Source organism: Apostichopus japonicus, chromosome 1 (genome assembly GCF_037975245.1).
Source record: "Apostichopus japonicus isolate 1M-3 chromosome 1, ASM3797524v1, whole genome shotgun sequence".
Classification (NCBI taxonomy): Eukaryota; Metazoa; Echinodermata; class Holothuroidea; order Aspidochirotida; family Stichopodidae; genus Apostichopus; species Apostichopus japonicus.
The window spans coordinates 2,138,975-2,155,272 of NC_092561.1; the positions used below are offsets into that span (position 1 = coordinate 2,138,975).

The 16,298-nt window shown below is 37.2% G+C and overlaps 1 protein-coding gene across 2 annotated transcripts in view; it reads right to left on the reverse strand.

The window, feature by feature from the left end:
- Positions 1-16,298, reverse strand: part of LOC139977958 (uncharacterized) — a 52,428-nt gene that overhangs the window by 28,127 nt on the left and 8,003 nt on the right. For both annotated transcript variants that reach the window (XM_071987800.1, XM_071987871.1), the window contains 4 exons: positions 5,237-5,343; positions 3,928-4,281; positions 2,361-2,443; positions 1,179-1,337 (listed from right to left, as the gene is read on the reverse strand). In XM_071987800.1, coding sequence (XP_071843901.1) covers positions 1,179-1,337; positions 2,361-2,443; positions 3,928-4,281; positions 5,237-5,343 — 703 coding nt within the window. The remainder of the gene's footprint in view (positions 1-1,178; positions 1,338-2,360; positions 2,444-3,927; positions 4,282-5,236; positions 5,344-16,298) is intronic.

Below are 16,298 nucleotides of genomic sequence, written 5' to 3' on the forward strand. Positions count from 1 at the left end.
TTTCACTTGATACTATTTCCAGCTGGAAATTTGGAAAGTTTGGTAATACATGTATCTTCTACTCCTTTGCTCATCCAAGTACGCATCCCTTCAGAAGCTAAATTGTTCGTCTCAATACTGCCTTGGATTTGAGGTGCTCACACCAAAGTCACACATTTTTTAATTTGAGTTTTTTTACATTTCAACTGCAAAACTTATTAGGTTCATACTTTATTAAGTGGTTTTAGTTTTTCTCTTTCCATCTTGTTTTCCCTTTAATTTTTTATTGTTTCCCCTTTTTTTTGTTTTAAGTACCTATGTACCTCTCAAAATCTGTACTGATTCACGGACTTTGAAGAACACCTCCAAAGGCCCAAATATTTGCTTTTAGTCATCCACATCCCTCTTATGAAAACAAGCCAGAGGGATGAAACCTCGTGCACCAACGAGAGCGTTCCATCTCAAGTTTTTCTTGAGTCTGTTTATTAATATAGAGAGCTTTCGAATCTCATCACAGAATACAGTCAAAAGTGACTACCGGGAGTTTATGTCAGTGCTACTTCTTTTGCCCCTTTGTGTGATCATATAAACAGCAATTTCTACACGTTTCAAACCATTCCTAAGGACAGGCTTGGAGTACAACAATCTACATTTAGTTGAATTTATAAATATTTTACAACACTTCCATGTTTGGAGGGCATTTTTTCCTTCCTATAGGATAGTAACACCATCTGCTCTAGTTTCCATTCAAACAACAACAATAACAAGCATACACAAAAATTAAGAAAATTTACAAACATTCAAACTTTTGAACAATAATTGTCTATTTGAGGTTACAGTAATTATCGCAGAGGTTGATGAATCTAAATAAATTAAATTTACCAAACCTGAATTGAATAAATGTATAGTTCAAGTCAACGCTGGAAGAATGCTTAGTTAGGGCAATTCCAAAGTTACTTCTAAAGTAAAATTGGACACATACAGAAAAAGAAAAAAACATAGTACAGTGCCATCAACTTGTCTATGATAACCTTTTCATGGATTTTACCACCGATTCTTGAGGCTAAATAAAATGCAGGTTGCTCCTTTACGATGTCAAGATCCATGATAAAGTGATCCTGTATGCCCTGTCCTGAGGGGAAGAAAAGTAACAAAGTCTCTGGGAAGAGACATGAAGAGATGTGAGTCTGAGGACTTACCTCGTCAGCGAGATTGCTTAATGTATCCATACTAATCTGTCTCAGCATGGAGCAGCTGTTGTGTATACATAGCAGTAGAAACCTATACAGAGTTCTGTGAGCTGCCATTAATGGCCGGTTGGCCATCTCAAATGACAGGTTCTTCAGGATAATTGCAACCTGAAAGAACAGAGGATTTAAAGACGTTCTTTTGGGAAATCTTTGCTCTTAACAGATGGCTCATATGAATGCAGATATGAAGATTGAGTCTCTATGCCCCCCCCCCACCCCCCAATTCAAATTCATTTTGTAAATTATGAAAACTCAGGTTCAAATTGTACAAACTTACAAGGATTTATACCCCTTGTGTGAATAAAGGGTTCAGCAGTTTCGATAATGCAAGAACAGAAAATATGGTATGACAATTAGACAATGATATGCAAGGAATGGATAAATTTGACTATTAAGTTGTGCATTCTTAAATTTTGTTCTCTCCTCTTCTAAGCAAACCTGTTAGAATTAGATTTAATCAATACTGCAGCTAATTGGACTACAAGTTGTTATAAAATGGCCACTAATGACCAAACAATTCCTCTAAAATCATACCGAAACTGAGTAACAGTGCCAATGTGGACTTCCGAATCATTGATATGAAAGGAAGAGGAAGTATAGGGGTCAAAAGGCCAATGGGACTACAAGTTAGAAATTTCTTGGACCAGAAAAGCCCCACTTTAGAATAGAAGTATTGTCGTTTCTAAATCCTAAAGCACTCTGCCTCATCGACAGAGAGAGAGGTAATATATTAATCTAAATACTCCACAAGGATCTGAAGAAGCAAGAAACTCCAATGAAGAACTTTGGTAAAAGATCTATGCCAACATATATAATAACCAATGTAGAGATTTGTACCAGATTTTTAAGGATAATTAACCCAATCAGCAACTGTATCCCCAAATCATCTGAATACAAATTACTGTGATTTATGTGCGGTGTCTGTTTTACCATTTCCCCTGCAAAAATTCTTCTACCCGGAATTTCAAATTATGCCACGTCAATTTCTTTCACCAGCTGTCATTAGTAAGTCTTCCCTATGTCACATATTATTCAAACCTTTCTCCCCGAGGGTTAGACCTCCTTCTGTATACTTGAAAGACTGGACTATGTTAGTTATCCAGGTTTAGGACATGACGAGTATCTCATTACCTGTAATATTCTTTGGCCCTCGATATCCAATAAACCCAACTTCCTCTGACAGAACAACTGGGGATCCTTGAACTGCCTCTCATCTGAACATGAAAGGATAAAGGAGGAGAGGAAGAATATTATAAGTGACTGACATGTTTTATTTCTGGACAACCACAGAGGTAAAAAAAATATACATAGAGGTGTATTTGGTTGCATCATTCTGCATATTAAGCCATATAAAGATCAGCACACAGGTGGTATCCCATATAAAGATCACACACACACATAAAGATCACACACATACACACAGGTGGAATCCCATATAAAGATCACACACACAGGTGGAATCCCATATAAAGATCACACACACAAAGGTGGAATCCCATATAAAGATCTTACACAGGTGGTATCCCATATGAAGATCACACACACACATAAAGATCACACACATACACACAGGTGGAATCCCATATAAAGATCACACACAGGTGGAATCCTATATAAAGCTCACACACACATAAAGATCACACACATACACACAGGTGGAATCCCATATAAAGATCACACACACAGGTGGAATCCCATATAAAGATCACACACACAAAGGTGGAATCCCATATAAAGATCACACACAGATGGTATCCCATATGAAGATCACACACATACACACAGGTGGTATCCCGTATAAAGATCACACACACACATAAAGATCACACACATACACACAGGTGGAATCCCATATAAAGATCACACACACACACATAAAGATCACACACATACACACAGGTGGAATCCCATATAAAGATCACACACACAGGTGGAATCCCATATAAAGATCACACACACAAAGGTGGAATCCCATATAAAGATCACACACAGGCGGTATCCTATATGAAGATCACACACACACATAAAGATCACACACATACACACAGGTGGAATCCCATATCAAGATCACACAGGTGGAATCCCATATAAAGATCACACACACAGGTGAAATCCCATATAAAGATCAAACACGGAGGTAGAATCCCATATAAAGATCACACACACATAGGTGGAATCCCAAAACTTACCAGGTTTGGGAATATTCAAGCTATAAGGTTATTCCTGTCTCCTTTGACATACTGTTGCATTCCCAAATTGTAGAAATTTAGATCTGACATGTATACATTTTATTAATTATTAAATAAATTTGTTGCAAAAGTTTGCTTGCGTGAATCTGTGTCTGGGGCTTACATTATGTCTGATGACAAAATAACAAAAAAATCTCTAACAAATTACCATATACAGACCTTCATAACAAATCTCTGTTTACTACTGAATATCCATCTAACAAATCTGCTAGAATCCAAATTCATAAGATTTGAATTACTCTCTGATTTATTATCATGGTGTGAAACAAATGCCACAATGGTGGAAAAAATTGTTTGATATATTGCATTACATGTTCAAATCAAAACTGGATACATACAAACATACATTCAAGCACACATACATACCAGCATATATATGCTAAAATTTGCCATCCACTCGGAAATGAAACTGCATCATTTTTACAAGAGCTACTATAAGCTGAACTAACCTGAGGGCTTGAAAGGTTCCGGTCCAATTATTTCCTTGACTTCATCATCGTTCACGGTATTATACCAAAATTTCACAAAATCTCTATTTACATTGGTCTTCCAGCTCTCTTCATACAATGTTCTTATACTGCCTGGCCCCTCAAAGAAGACCCCTGTGTGGGCTAGCAACAGGTCTATCAGCTGTGGGGCTTTTATGAGGTGAAGTACGTGCCGGCCTTCATTAGAGAGCAATGTGCAGACGTTGATAGCAAAGTCTATTTCATTGGGAAGGCCTGATAGCAGTGAGTGCTGTAACTTGTCATACTCTGATATGTTGGGTTTATCCAGACAAATCCCAGATAAGCCTCGGTACCCTGAAGGAAACAAAAGAGACAGATCCAAAGGGTTTATATTACTTCAACGACGAAGACAACGAGATATCGTTCGGGTCTGCAGCGTAACTCCTCTTGCCATAAAACACGCTTGAGCAGAAAATTCTGTTGTTATATCTTTAGCTGAATGTGACAGGGGATGGTTACCCATCTCCGACAGATCCGTTAGTTTTTCTGAAAGTATCGGACATTTCAGAGTCAAGACAACTCATCATATTCCAATGGCGGGTGTTCAGAAGCCCCAGTCTCACTGTACTTTTTTTTCTTTTGGATGTTTATAACACCTTTAACAATGTTTATAACATTCTTTGAGTGGTGTGTGCGCATTATAAGTCTTATTATTATTATTATAACTGGACACTCTCCTTCTTGAGGAGATATAAAAGCTTGATAGAGTTTTGACAGTAGTAACATGTTGTAAGCATTGGCATTCTGGGACTTTTGCAGCTGGCTGTCCAATATTTAGTTATTAATATAATAAATTGTAATGAAACAATGACAGTCTGGGACCAACGGTTACCCAGATATGGAAAGATTGAGATAAATTGAAAAACTACAAAGGCCGGGGAAAAAAGGAAGAAACCCCATTCCCCCATTTCCAGACACTTTGTGGGTAGATTGAGGAGGCTCTGACCGGTCCAAGAGAGCATACAGTGCTAAAACAGGTTACCAGTTCCCTCTGACTTGGTAGAATGAGAATATAATGGTTGTGGGGGGGGGGGGGAGGAGGGGACAGGTAAGCGAGGAGCAAAGTAAATATTAAGTTTCATATATTTAAATATATCGCTAAGCTTACATTCAATGTCAAGAGCACTGATCTTGTATGCATGATCAGTATTAAAACAATTTAACATATGGTTGCAGTTTTGACTGGGATAATCCACACATTATTCAATTTATTCAATGGATGGATAAAGTGCTAGTGTCTTTCTTTTACCTCTATGATATGCTGTAACTGGTGTAGACGGTCTGGCACCTGACTGATCGCCCCTGTCATCGTCATCTTCACCTAAGAAATGTACCTTCTCATAAGGCTCTAAGTACCTGGAGGGAAAAATCAATGCAAAAAAAAAAAAATAGGGAATGTTTAACCAGTTGTGAACAACAACATGCAAACGTGTTAATTCTACAAACTGAATGATTCTACCGACAGACTACCTGCCACTTATGACCCCATTCTATAAATCAAACTCCTCTCTTTAAATATCGAGGTACATGACACAAAAGATCCTCCTGTAGTTATTGTTAGATGTACTGTATGGATCAGCATAGGAAAGATGACAAGGAACAAACGACAAATGGCCAAATAAATACTAGGACGAAATCGAAAGGGAAGAAAATCCACTCCTAAAATACGTGTTAGACACTTTGAATGGTAGAATGAGAAGGAAGGGCAAGGACTGGAGGGGCCAGTCACAGAGGGGGCAGAGTGTTAAAAGGTTATCAGGACATACTAGGCGCAGTAGAACAAGAGAGCTAAGGTTGTGAGGAGACAGGTAAAAGAGAAGCGAATTTAATAAGTACTAGCGCTCAGACTTACATTAGAACAGGCAGGTCCCTGAGCTACCATTATGCCTACATAAAGTATAATGGAATTTGGTGAGTAGCCCCTGGTGGGTTTTATTAAATGCTTGAGCAAACCTTAAGTTTGGAGTTGCCCTGGTAAAACAGAGAATGGACTATTCTGACATTTTCATGACAATTTTCTTATTTCTTTTTAGTAACTGTTGGATATGCACAACTTTTTTTTTTTACCCCTTTTAACACAAACATGACCACCAAAAGAATTACTGAAGAGAAGTTTAGCAGATATACTTCAGCAGTTTTAATAAACATCAAAAGGTAATTGCAAGTAAACACACATTTTGTAACATGTCCTATAATGCAAATACTGTGTAAAACTGCACATGTTTAGCAGTCCCAAGGAGATAAATATTAAGTTAAGTTTATGCCATGGACACATTTCATGTGTGTAAACATAAATACATTAACTGTATGGTACTGTATATATTGATGCATACTTCTCATTTCAATTTAGTAGGTTTTTCAAACACCAGGGTACTATTGGTACATTGATTTTATACAAAAATCAAACTAAAATTCACTGTTTTTAGTTGATCATACCAAAAAACAAAAAAAAATTGTTTTTAAGTATATATGGATTTTATACTGTATCATATCATATACTGTAGCAAATCAACCCTCACAGCTACTGTAGCTTAGTCATAACCAGATGTTTCTATTCTGAACACAGTAAAACCATGAGTATTAATACATGCAATGGTTCAGTGAACACTGTTCTGTAAACCATTGATGAAATCTCCTGTAAAAGTTTATGGATGGATAAAGTAACCTTGAATCTCCTTCACTGCTTCTATTTAATCACTTTGAATGATACAGGACTCTGAGGAACTCCTATTCCTATCTTGATGATTGACGAGCTTCAAGATATTCAATGTGATGTTTGTTAATACAGGTCTATTAAAACCGTGCAATACAATATTCACCTTGCTCGTTGGGTTTTATTGTTCAAATATGATTCCCTTCCCCCCTCCCCCGGGCCCCAGTCCATCAAATAACCACTTGTGGGAGGGTAGTATCAAGTATGTACGGAAGATTTTAATTTGCTAAGTAGAATAGTTTATCGGTTGGTGTTTTGCTCTTTCAGGTTAATTGTTTGTAGTAATTATCAACAAGATGCAGATTTTTTATCTCATTTTTAAAGGGGAATAATTAAAGTGTTCAAATTTTGGGTAGCAGATTTGAAGGCTCTAAAATATCATCTCAACAACTGAGCATCTCCATACTCATAGCAATTAACATAATATTTTGTGATGTGATAACTGATAAATTATTCCTTGGCTTACAAGATGCGCTACATTAGAATAATCAAATGAGTTCTGGTTGTCTTCCTTCTGCAAAAGCAGCAAAAAGACTTCCTGTACATCTCTGTCTATGCCTACCATACTGTAACTACACAACACAGAGATGGTTTAAGATATAACCAAAAATAAAATATATAATATCTATTCATCAGAAATCCAATGCATATAAAATATTAAACAAGGCTATCAATTCCCTCAAGGCAAGTTGTACAGTTATGGAGCATAGAGAGAAATACCTTTCCCATTTTCCACTATTAAAATGAGCAATGCTGTACTTCTTGCTATTAGTGCAGTGACTTGCGCTTGATTCCACACACGAAATGTAGATGGCTAAGACAAGGCCAATCATAGATTGAAGAGGATTATTATTTAAAAGGTTAATGAACAAACAGCTGCTGAGCGCTGGTATCCTCAACTCAAAGCATTGAGCTGGTCTGTAGTACAAGTATTACCAATGGATGAAATAACGAGAAGGCAGTAAGCAGATTTTTAAGTTGATTATAATAACCTGCTAAGAAAGTAGCATTCTGCATTAACTACCCATGGGCGTAACTCATGAAGGAGGCATTTCAAAATAGAAGTCAAATCAAATCTAATTTTTTTTCTTTTTAAAGATTGCAATTTGATTTTTTAAAGTGAATAAAACTAGGATAAAAGTGTCTAGGTAAAGATATGCTCTACAAATCACACAAAACTGCATGATTATCAAAGTTTAATACACGTTTTGTATCCTTTCACATTTTCGGCAAGCCTATACTATCCCCCTCCCACCCTCCTACTCCCACCCTCCTACCCCCCAACAAAGACTATCTGATAACAGCGATCATAAACGGTAGACTGCCGAGCTGTATACATGTATTAGTAGTACAAAGAACAAGACGGATCTAGCACAGATGGCTGATAACTGTTTACACAATCAATAGCAATTGAACTGGGAATCCTCACAGTTATAATAAACCACACACACTGATTGCATTCACTCCTCTGGTTTCAATGTAATCACACTTTGTACTTGTACTGATATTAGGAAAGAATAACACGGGGGAACCAGTGCCAATTGCACACACTGTCTTGTAACTGTTACTGTACGCACGCACTATTGTAACACCAGACAAAGAAGAGGTGACCAGAGGCCAAGGTACTATGGCATTACTGCAAGGCCATGTAAACAATGTAACTCATGGTTGATTAAATGAGAAGAGGTTGGGTGATGAAAGGGGTGTGGTGTCTTAGTGGGTCCTTTTCAAAAGGAGAGGGGGGGGGGAACATGGTACATCATGAATGAAATAGAACATGATTCATGATATATTCTACGAAAAAATAGGTTATGAGGTAAATCATCAAATGTATGAAATATCCGTGATTTTGGAACGCATCCAATCCATATTCTTAAATGTTTGCCATTGCAGGAATTTCCAAAAACAATTTCTGAAAAATCTGTAATGGATGTAGGCTTTCAACCAGAAGAAGGAAGTAAACAGGAAGTGACCTGAATACAGATGTTTCAACCAATTCATGCTTCTTTTTTACGTAAAATGAAATCCGACGTTTGCCTTTTCATTCTTTTGTACCATTTGTGATCAAAAGAGCCTTCAAAATAGCTCATAGTCATTTTAAGGATGTCACCACAGCTATCAGATACGTACACCGATGTGCCGTCATTTTGCAACAAATAAGTGTTTCATAAGTCTTCAGTCAACCGTCTGACATCTAGACACTCATCCAAAAAGTTGTTATCCATTTTCATATTCCAAGTTCAGTAGTACTGATATGAACTGATATGATAGTCAAATCATGTTTTTTTTTGTTTTTTTTTCAATTTTCAGCTCTGAAGGAAAAGTTAACAACTTTAAAAAATGAAAACTTTGAATATATATAGGTCAATGAACATTACAAAAATTTAAAAGAAAAAACTTGAAACATTTCATATTCAATAGGAACGCATGCCACAGTATAAAAATAACGCTTTCAACTGGGTTTTACTTTGTTCAAGAAAGAAACAAGGCATTTTCTTCTATATGTACAGCTTTTTTCAGATTTGAGAAAAGGAAAGCAGATGCTGCAAGGTCAATCAACTTTGTAGTGTGGACGCTCACTTACGCAGGATCAGACCCACCATCATGGTTTCCTTTCCGGGGAGGATGTTGACACCCACAAGGGCAATCAAGAATGCAGCATTGAATGCCGAAGATCACATATCCTGAGATCTCTGGTTTCTTGCCGTCCTCTCTTCCGGAAAAAAACACAGACCAGCTCGAGTCTACAGGTAAGGGGGGGGGGGGGGACTACTATACTCACTGTAAATAACTACAGTACGGTAAATAGATTTACATAATCAATCATCGCGACCTTTTCAGGGCTTGCTTAGTGACATTTCGTTCAGAGTTGATCCACCACCCCTTCTCAGCTGTGGATGGCGGGTGTACAGGGACAGCTTTACTACCTCCCAGAGGGAAAACCAAGAAACATATCCTGCTTGCATTCTCAGATGTGAAGAAGCCACAAACTAGAGTATACCTGGTACAGTATAGTTGATAGTAGTTCAATTACCACAGGGAGTTATTAAAATCTACTTGGGTTAGGCTGGCATGTAGTAGCAATGTTTCAATGCTTGATTTTGATCATTAATGATACATAAATACTGTAAGGATGAGCAACTGAGGTCATTCAGTTAGTTTTAAAAGACATTTTTATTTCGGTTTATCTGGCCAAGATGTCATTAAATCAGTTTCCAGTGGGAGGAGGGAAGGCCAAATGTAAGAACAAAACAATAAGAATGAAGGACACTGGATTAATAATAATGTACCAGCCCTGTAATTTCAATGTTGTCATAAGATGCACAACGATGCATATAAAACAAAATTGAACAAAGAAATGATTTTCCTCAGATGATGCATCTGAAACTTTTGGGAGCAGTAAAAGCATGATCTGTTGTCAATTGGCAGTTCACTGACAATAGATTTGATCAGTAGTCAGTAGAGATACCAACACCTTCCAAAACCAACACTATCATCAGCATCATGAACTATACATATACAGTAAGGTCACCTTGAATCTAGGACTATTTATAAGAATCTCTATTACCACTGTACACCAGAATTGTATCATTCGTACAACAGGATGAGTACAATAGAATTTTCCTTAGCTTGAGTACAAGCCGTAAGCCAAAGTACGAGTGCAACTGCTGTCTGCATCGGTTTCGGACTGTATTACCGATTATGAGTAGAAAGCCACGAGGCAAGGTACCGGTACAGGTAACTACAGTATTATATGCTAAGATGTTCGAATGAGTACCTGTAGGCTAACTCACTACAAGCCTGCTGTACACTACACAGACCATCTACACACAGTACAAAGATGAACCGTGAATAGTTAGTTCCTATGTAACCCAACAACAAAATATCGCACTGGATAGTGTGATGTTCCATACATGTAAATGTACAGTGCATGCTATGGGATATATCCCTGATGGAGTCTTGCACAGTAAAGGAGAAATTCAAATCATGATACAAGTTACTCAAAAATGTCCAGTTTAATATACCTAGTAATATGCAACATGTGTTGCTTGCCAACTTGTTTAAATAACAGGTAGATCTCCATATGCACCTATAATATTTATACTGCAGTTTACTGTACTGCACATGTTGTATTAGTATTACATCCAATATTTGCTTTCTTACATTAACTTTTCACCAGTAATCCCTATGTGATGTTTTTCTATATACTGTAGTCAACAGTCTTGTTATCTGGTAACCTTTTAGCACTTTTCACCTCACTTCCATGTCTCAACAATACATTTTGAATCATAACATACATTTGTTTACTACTGTTTGTGGACCAGCTCACATAAAGTTAACTGTGCATTAAAAGCATACATAGTTTGGTACAGTAGCTTGTATCATTTCATGTCCTTACTAAACTAACAAATGTTTTAAAACGTTTTTACTTATGCTTTGATATATGGCTAAAAGGTAATAAACTTCATCTTAATGGGGTTTTAGTACCAAACAGCACAAAACAAATTCTGTATTCACTAATATTACGGACTGATATTATTAAAGTATCCTCCAACATTAAGGTTACAAACTGTACAAAACTGCATATTATTACTTACTAGTGAGAAAAAAAGCAACATGTAATACACACTGCATCGTAGAACTGTATGTTTTCATAAAGTGTATTTTACGATTCCAAACCAAAGTGTTTAATTCACAAATTAACACTACAGTTAAGAGTACTGAAGTGAGGTGACATTTTGTATTTCTTGACTCCCAGCTCTACATATATATGCTGTACTTCTCTTCATGCATTGCCGACTACACTTTTAGTCTAGTGTGATGATAAAACTGACTTATATATCACCACCTGCCAGTACTGTGTTGGAATTCATGGCTGTTGACCTGATTGAGAGAGAGAGAACTCTTCTGTCAGGAAACACGTTCTATTTTGAGCTTCAACTGATCACACATGTATCCTTCCAAAATTGGTTTAAGGCCTGTATTCTTTTTTTCGATGATTTCAATTAATCTTTTTGCCGAAATGTCTGTTTTCATGGGAGGCAGGGTTGATGCTTGCTGGTTGTCCAGCCAACAGATGGGACTTTTTCTTACCGTCTCACTTTCGAGTGAGACGGATTTTCCATTCCATGGAATTTCCATTCATCATCCTCACAATCTTGACTGCCTTGAGCATTTACCAATGATTATACCTGTCTCCATTCAAAATGTACAAATGTTCAAATTCACCTATCCTGAAAAATTGGTTTACCACCGAAACCCCCCCCCCCCTCCTTAGACTATGACCCACTAACCTACTTTTAAGGTCAACATTCATTTCTTCTTCGGTCTTACCCTAGAGCACTATCGATAAAAGTTAGAGGTTTCCAAGAAGGTTATGACAAAGCCTGAGACAAAACAGGATCTGCTTACTGTGTTTGCTCATAGCCAACAAAGGCCAATACCTTTGTTAGCGCAAACAATTGATACTGCACACCAGTTTTTTCAATGGACTTTAATCATCGTACTACTTACTGTGTTGTACCACACAGGGTATCACATAACCTTTCCCTAACCCCCAGAATGGGATCTGCACTGTATATATAAACATGTATTATATACAGTACTAGTTCTAGCCACAAAAGACACATGTTGACAATAAATATTCATACCTCAAAAAAGTTGCTACTGTACCTTTTTAAACCAAATATCTATCCTTTGCATATGGCACATAAGTACTTTACACTACAGTATTACACTTAACACAGGAAAGGTAGTTACCACTATACTGTACAAGCATCTAGAGAGCTCACTCTACTTGGCAAGAAAGAAGAAGAAAAAACAAAGACATTGGGCACGTGGTCATTAACTGGTGCTGAAAAACTAATTATCAGCTAATTGCATAGATTTGCTACATTGGGGAGGCGCTTCGTAGCGTTTTCCTTTTTTCCAGCACATTGCACTAATTACTTACCGTGTCTGATGGAAAGTAGCATGATGTGATTCATGAATTCAACTGTTGTCTTGTCAATAGTACAAAGTGAAGAACAATCCACAAAATATTTATAAGAGAACTATTCAAATAAGTGGCCAAGAGACAAGTCTGCTTAGTTATGGACAAATGCCAGGTATGCATGATGAGAACAGATTGGGAAGAGACCACAGTAAGGCAAGCAAAGATTTAATCAAGATGGAACAAAGGGAATGTAATGGAAAGAGGATTAATGTAAATTTAGTATTAAATGTAACCAGCTGCTTGGGTAGTAATAGTGTGCGCAACATATACTGTACATGTAAGCAAACTCCATTGCCTCGAGACGGGTTACAGAGGAGAGTGCGGTAAATCTCTCCAATGTTGATCACTTCTAATTAGACCTGACTGTAAAGTATATACATCTAAAACCTTGATTCAATGGCTTGAAATGACAAATTATATTTGTTTAGAATTCTGGGTTAATGATTCAAAATATATTGAACTATACAGTAGTCCCTATACTGTTCAAGTTCTACAAAACCAATCAACACAGAAAAGTAGTTAAATGCCAGTAACATTGCCTAGCAAAATGTTTTAGTAGGTAACTTTGACAACACCATTATTCCCATAATTCCATAAGTCCAGATCGAGGACTTAACAAGCAACAGTATCTGAGGTGAAACTTGATCAGTTGTATCTAGACGGCCTACTGTACTGTTCATGTACAAAAACTGAGCTATGTATGAATTATGTTAAAAAAGTGTTGAATTACTGTGCACAGGAATCAGGCTATAGAGTGGAATCCAGAACACAGTATACAAAGTTCTAATGAAGAAAACAGTATACAGCATTGTTACGAACACAGGATTCTGCATGGGGCGCAATGTTTTAGCCAGGGACGCAAAATCTTCAAGTTGCTTGCAGTCCGGGCAGCCACAAACTTTTCTATTTGAGGAACAAAGCCGAAGTGCACACCAACACAACTACAGTAGGCCTATGACAAACATAACAAAACACCTCTTTGAATGAAAATCTTTCTTTCTTTCTTTTCACAAAACTACTACTTGTGGAAAGAACCAAAATTTCTTCCAATCCTATGGATGACTGAATTTGTTTGCAAACAAATACATCGTAACGATCAATGGCAAGGTACAGTGTTAACACCATTTCCATTACGGAGATTTTCATGCTAATAATAGTCAGTGATGCTTTTCCAAATTTCCTGTGATTTCATTGGATAATAGTCCCTTACCGATTATCTGCAAACATGCTTGTATCTGTAGTGCTCGATGAACACAAAGTATGCCACTACTTCTAGCATTACTTTCCCCTGTGTAGAGATAGCGAAGTTTGTGCTATCGGCTATCATATGTGTGCACTCAAATATCATAAGCCTAGGCCTTGTTGCATTTCAACAACAAGCGCTCATGGTGCGAAGATGCACTTGAATTGTTTCTGAGACTACTGTATCACATCATATATGTATCATCCTGCTGAGCAGAAATGTTATCAGTTGAGATAATCTATGAATTTGTGGGAAACTAACATCTCTAATACTGACAAGGATTTTTCATCTCACAGGATGTTTGTTCTCTCCACATTGAGAGTTGCCAATGTAAAATGTGCATTCATACCACAGTAATATGTATGTTGCAAACTTGCGTAAATTTTTGCAGTCCCTTTGACCATGTGCTTCCAGTCATTTGGGTACAACATTCATGCGTAACTATTGTACTGCATTCATCGTCAAAAGTAGCCACTGAAGTTTGATTTTTTATTTAATCGGCATTGCGTACTAAGTTATTTGCGTAGGCCTAATGTACTTTTTGTAGAGCTGGTTGTTTACAAACACTGCAAAGCACCCAGAGTAAATGTTGGGTCAGGTTTTGTTGATTTGTGCATGTGTAGTTGAAACTCTGAAGTTCAAAAAGGTCTTTGTACAGTGCATACAGTAATGAACTGTGTAGAATTTAGCGAGATATCTGCACTGTAGGTGTACAGGGATTCTTGTAGCGTTGGTGGTTGGTGAAAGCGCTGCAAGGTCAAAGCATGGAGTAACCACAGAAGTAGGACGTACAAGCACAGTTGAAAGGGGCAGGGTGGGCAAAAAGTGGGGCAAGGCGGGGCACTCCTGTGAAACAGAAAATCTATTGCACTGGGCCATCTGCTCTATATTATGTCTAGAGCATTCACAAAGCATAGGCAGTGATATACTCGCAACTTGACAACTACACTAGTAAAAGTAGGTCATGCAATAAACGGAAGCCTTTTTCATGGGACGCAAACTTTTTTCTCTAGTATCAAGTGACCAATGATCAATGCTACAAGCTACAGTATACCCAATGAAGATATACTGTACATGTAAAAACAACTACGTAAGCTGAACTAGTTTCTGTACAAGCTTTCACATACAGATATCATGTCATTAATCTTGTCTATTTATGCAATAACGTTCACCTCCGTATTTATCTTCCCGGCAATATTTTTAGATTCCAGAGTTGACATATATCTACACCCACTTAACAGCTAACACGATGTAGTACTGGCAGATTTTGAAGCAGGCAAAATGTATATCACAATTTATTAGTTCAACAAGGTAACAAGATATTCTACACACAATACTAAATTGCCTTGAGTATTAATATAGAACCATGGCATTTTAATACTACTACCTACTTCCACTCAAACCATGCACATCTTCATTTAACAAACCTGCAAACATTGGTTAACATTTTAGTAGATATGCATTCCCACTTAATCACTCAAAAGTGGGTCAACTCCCCCACCAGGGGACTAATTTAGTGTTCACATTTTGCATAGGATTTCTGCAGGCTCTGAATTTGGTCTCTCTGGTATAAGATACTATCGTATCTGTGTACACAGACTGCTATGCATCTTTGCACATAACAAAGTTGTGCATTTTGCACAGCATTTCTGTGACGAGATACCACATGATTTATTCCTGGCCACTTCCTCACTCTTCCTAAACTAATCTACTAATCTGACATATTAACAAAAGACTGACACGAATGAGAAGAGTGAGCCTCTTCTGTGGAGTCGCAGCTCAGCTATGAAAGAACGCTATCAACTTCTCAGGTTAATAGGTAGATCTGGCAAAATGCATGATTTGACGAGAGACAGGTAAGAGAGGAATGAATCAACGGACATGACTAGAGAAGAGAGGTTTCTTTCAATCATTTTATATAATCTCGGTTTACACAACGTCGCAGATGACCAAAAATCATTATTACAGCCATGTGAACGACTTTCTACATAGTACAAACGTTTGACAGTGCTCAACAAAAACAACTAGACTAGAATCTATATACATACGCTTGAAAGACGTGTCTTGAAGGCTACTCTGATATATTTTTAAACAATGCCCTTTATTATCATGATTGATATTAGATATATTGCAGAAAATGTCCTTGTCTTGAGGCCAAAGCAATAATAATTTTGGGCGACTATTTTATTAAAATATTATAGTTGTGAGAAATATTGACTTATTTTAACAGAAACAGTCAAAGGAAGAATGAATGAAATCTTGTAAACAAAAAACGTGATTGGTTGTAACATTCAATATTGTAAAACTAACCTTGCCTAGATGACATACATACAAGGGCCACAGAATCTTGATCAAAACGT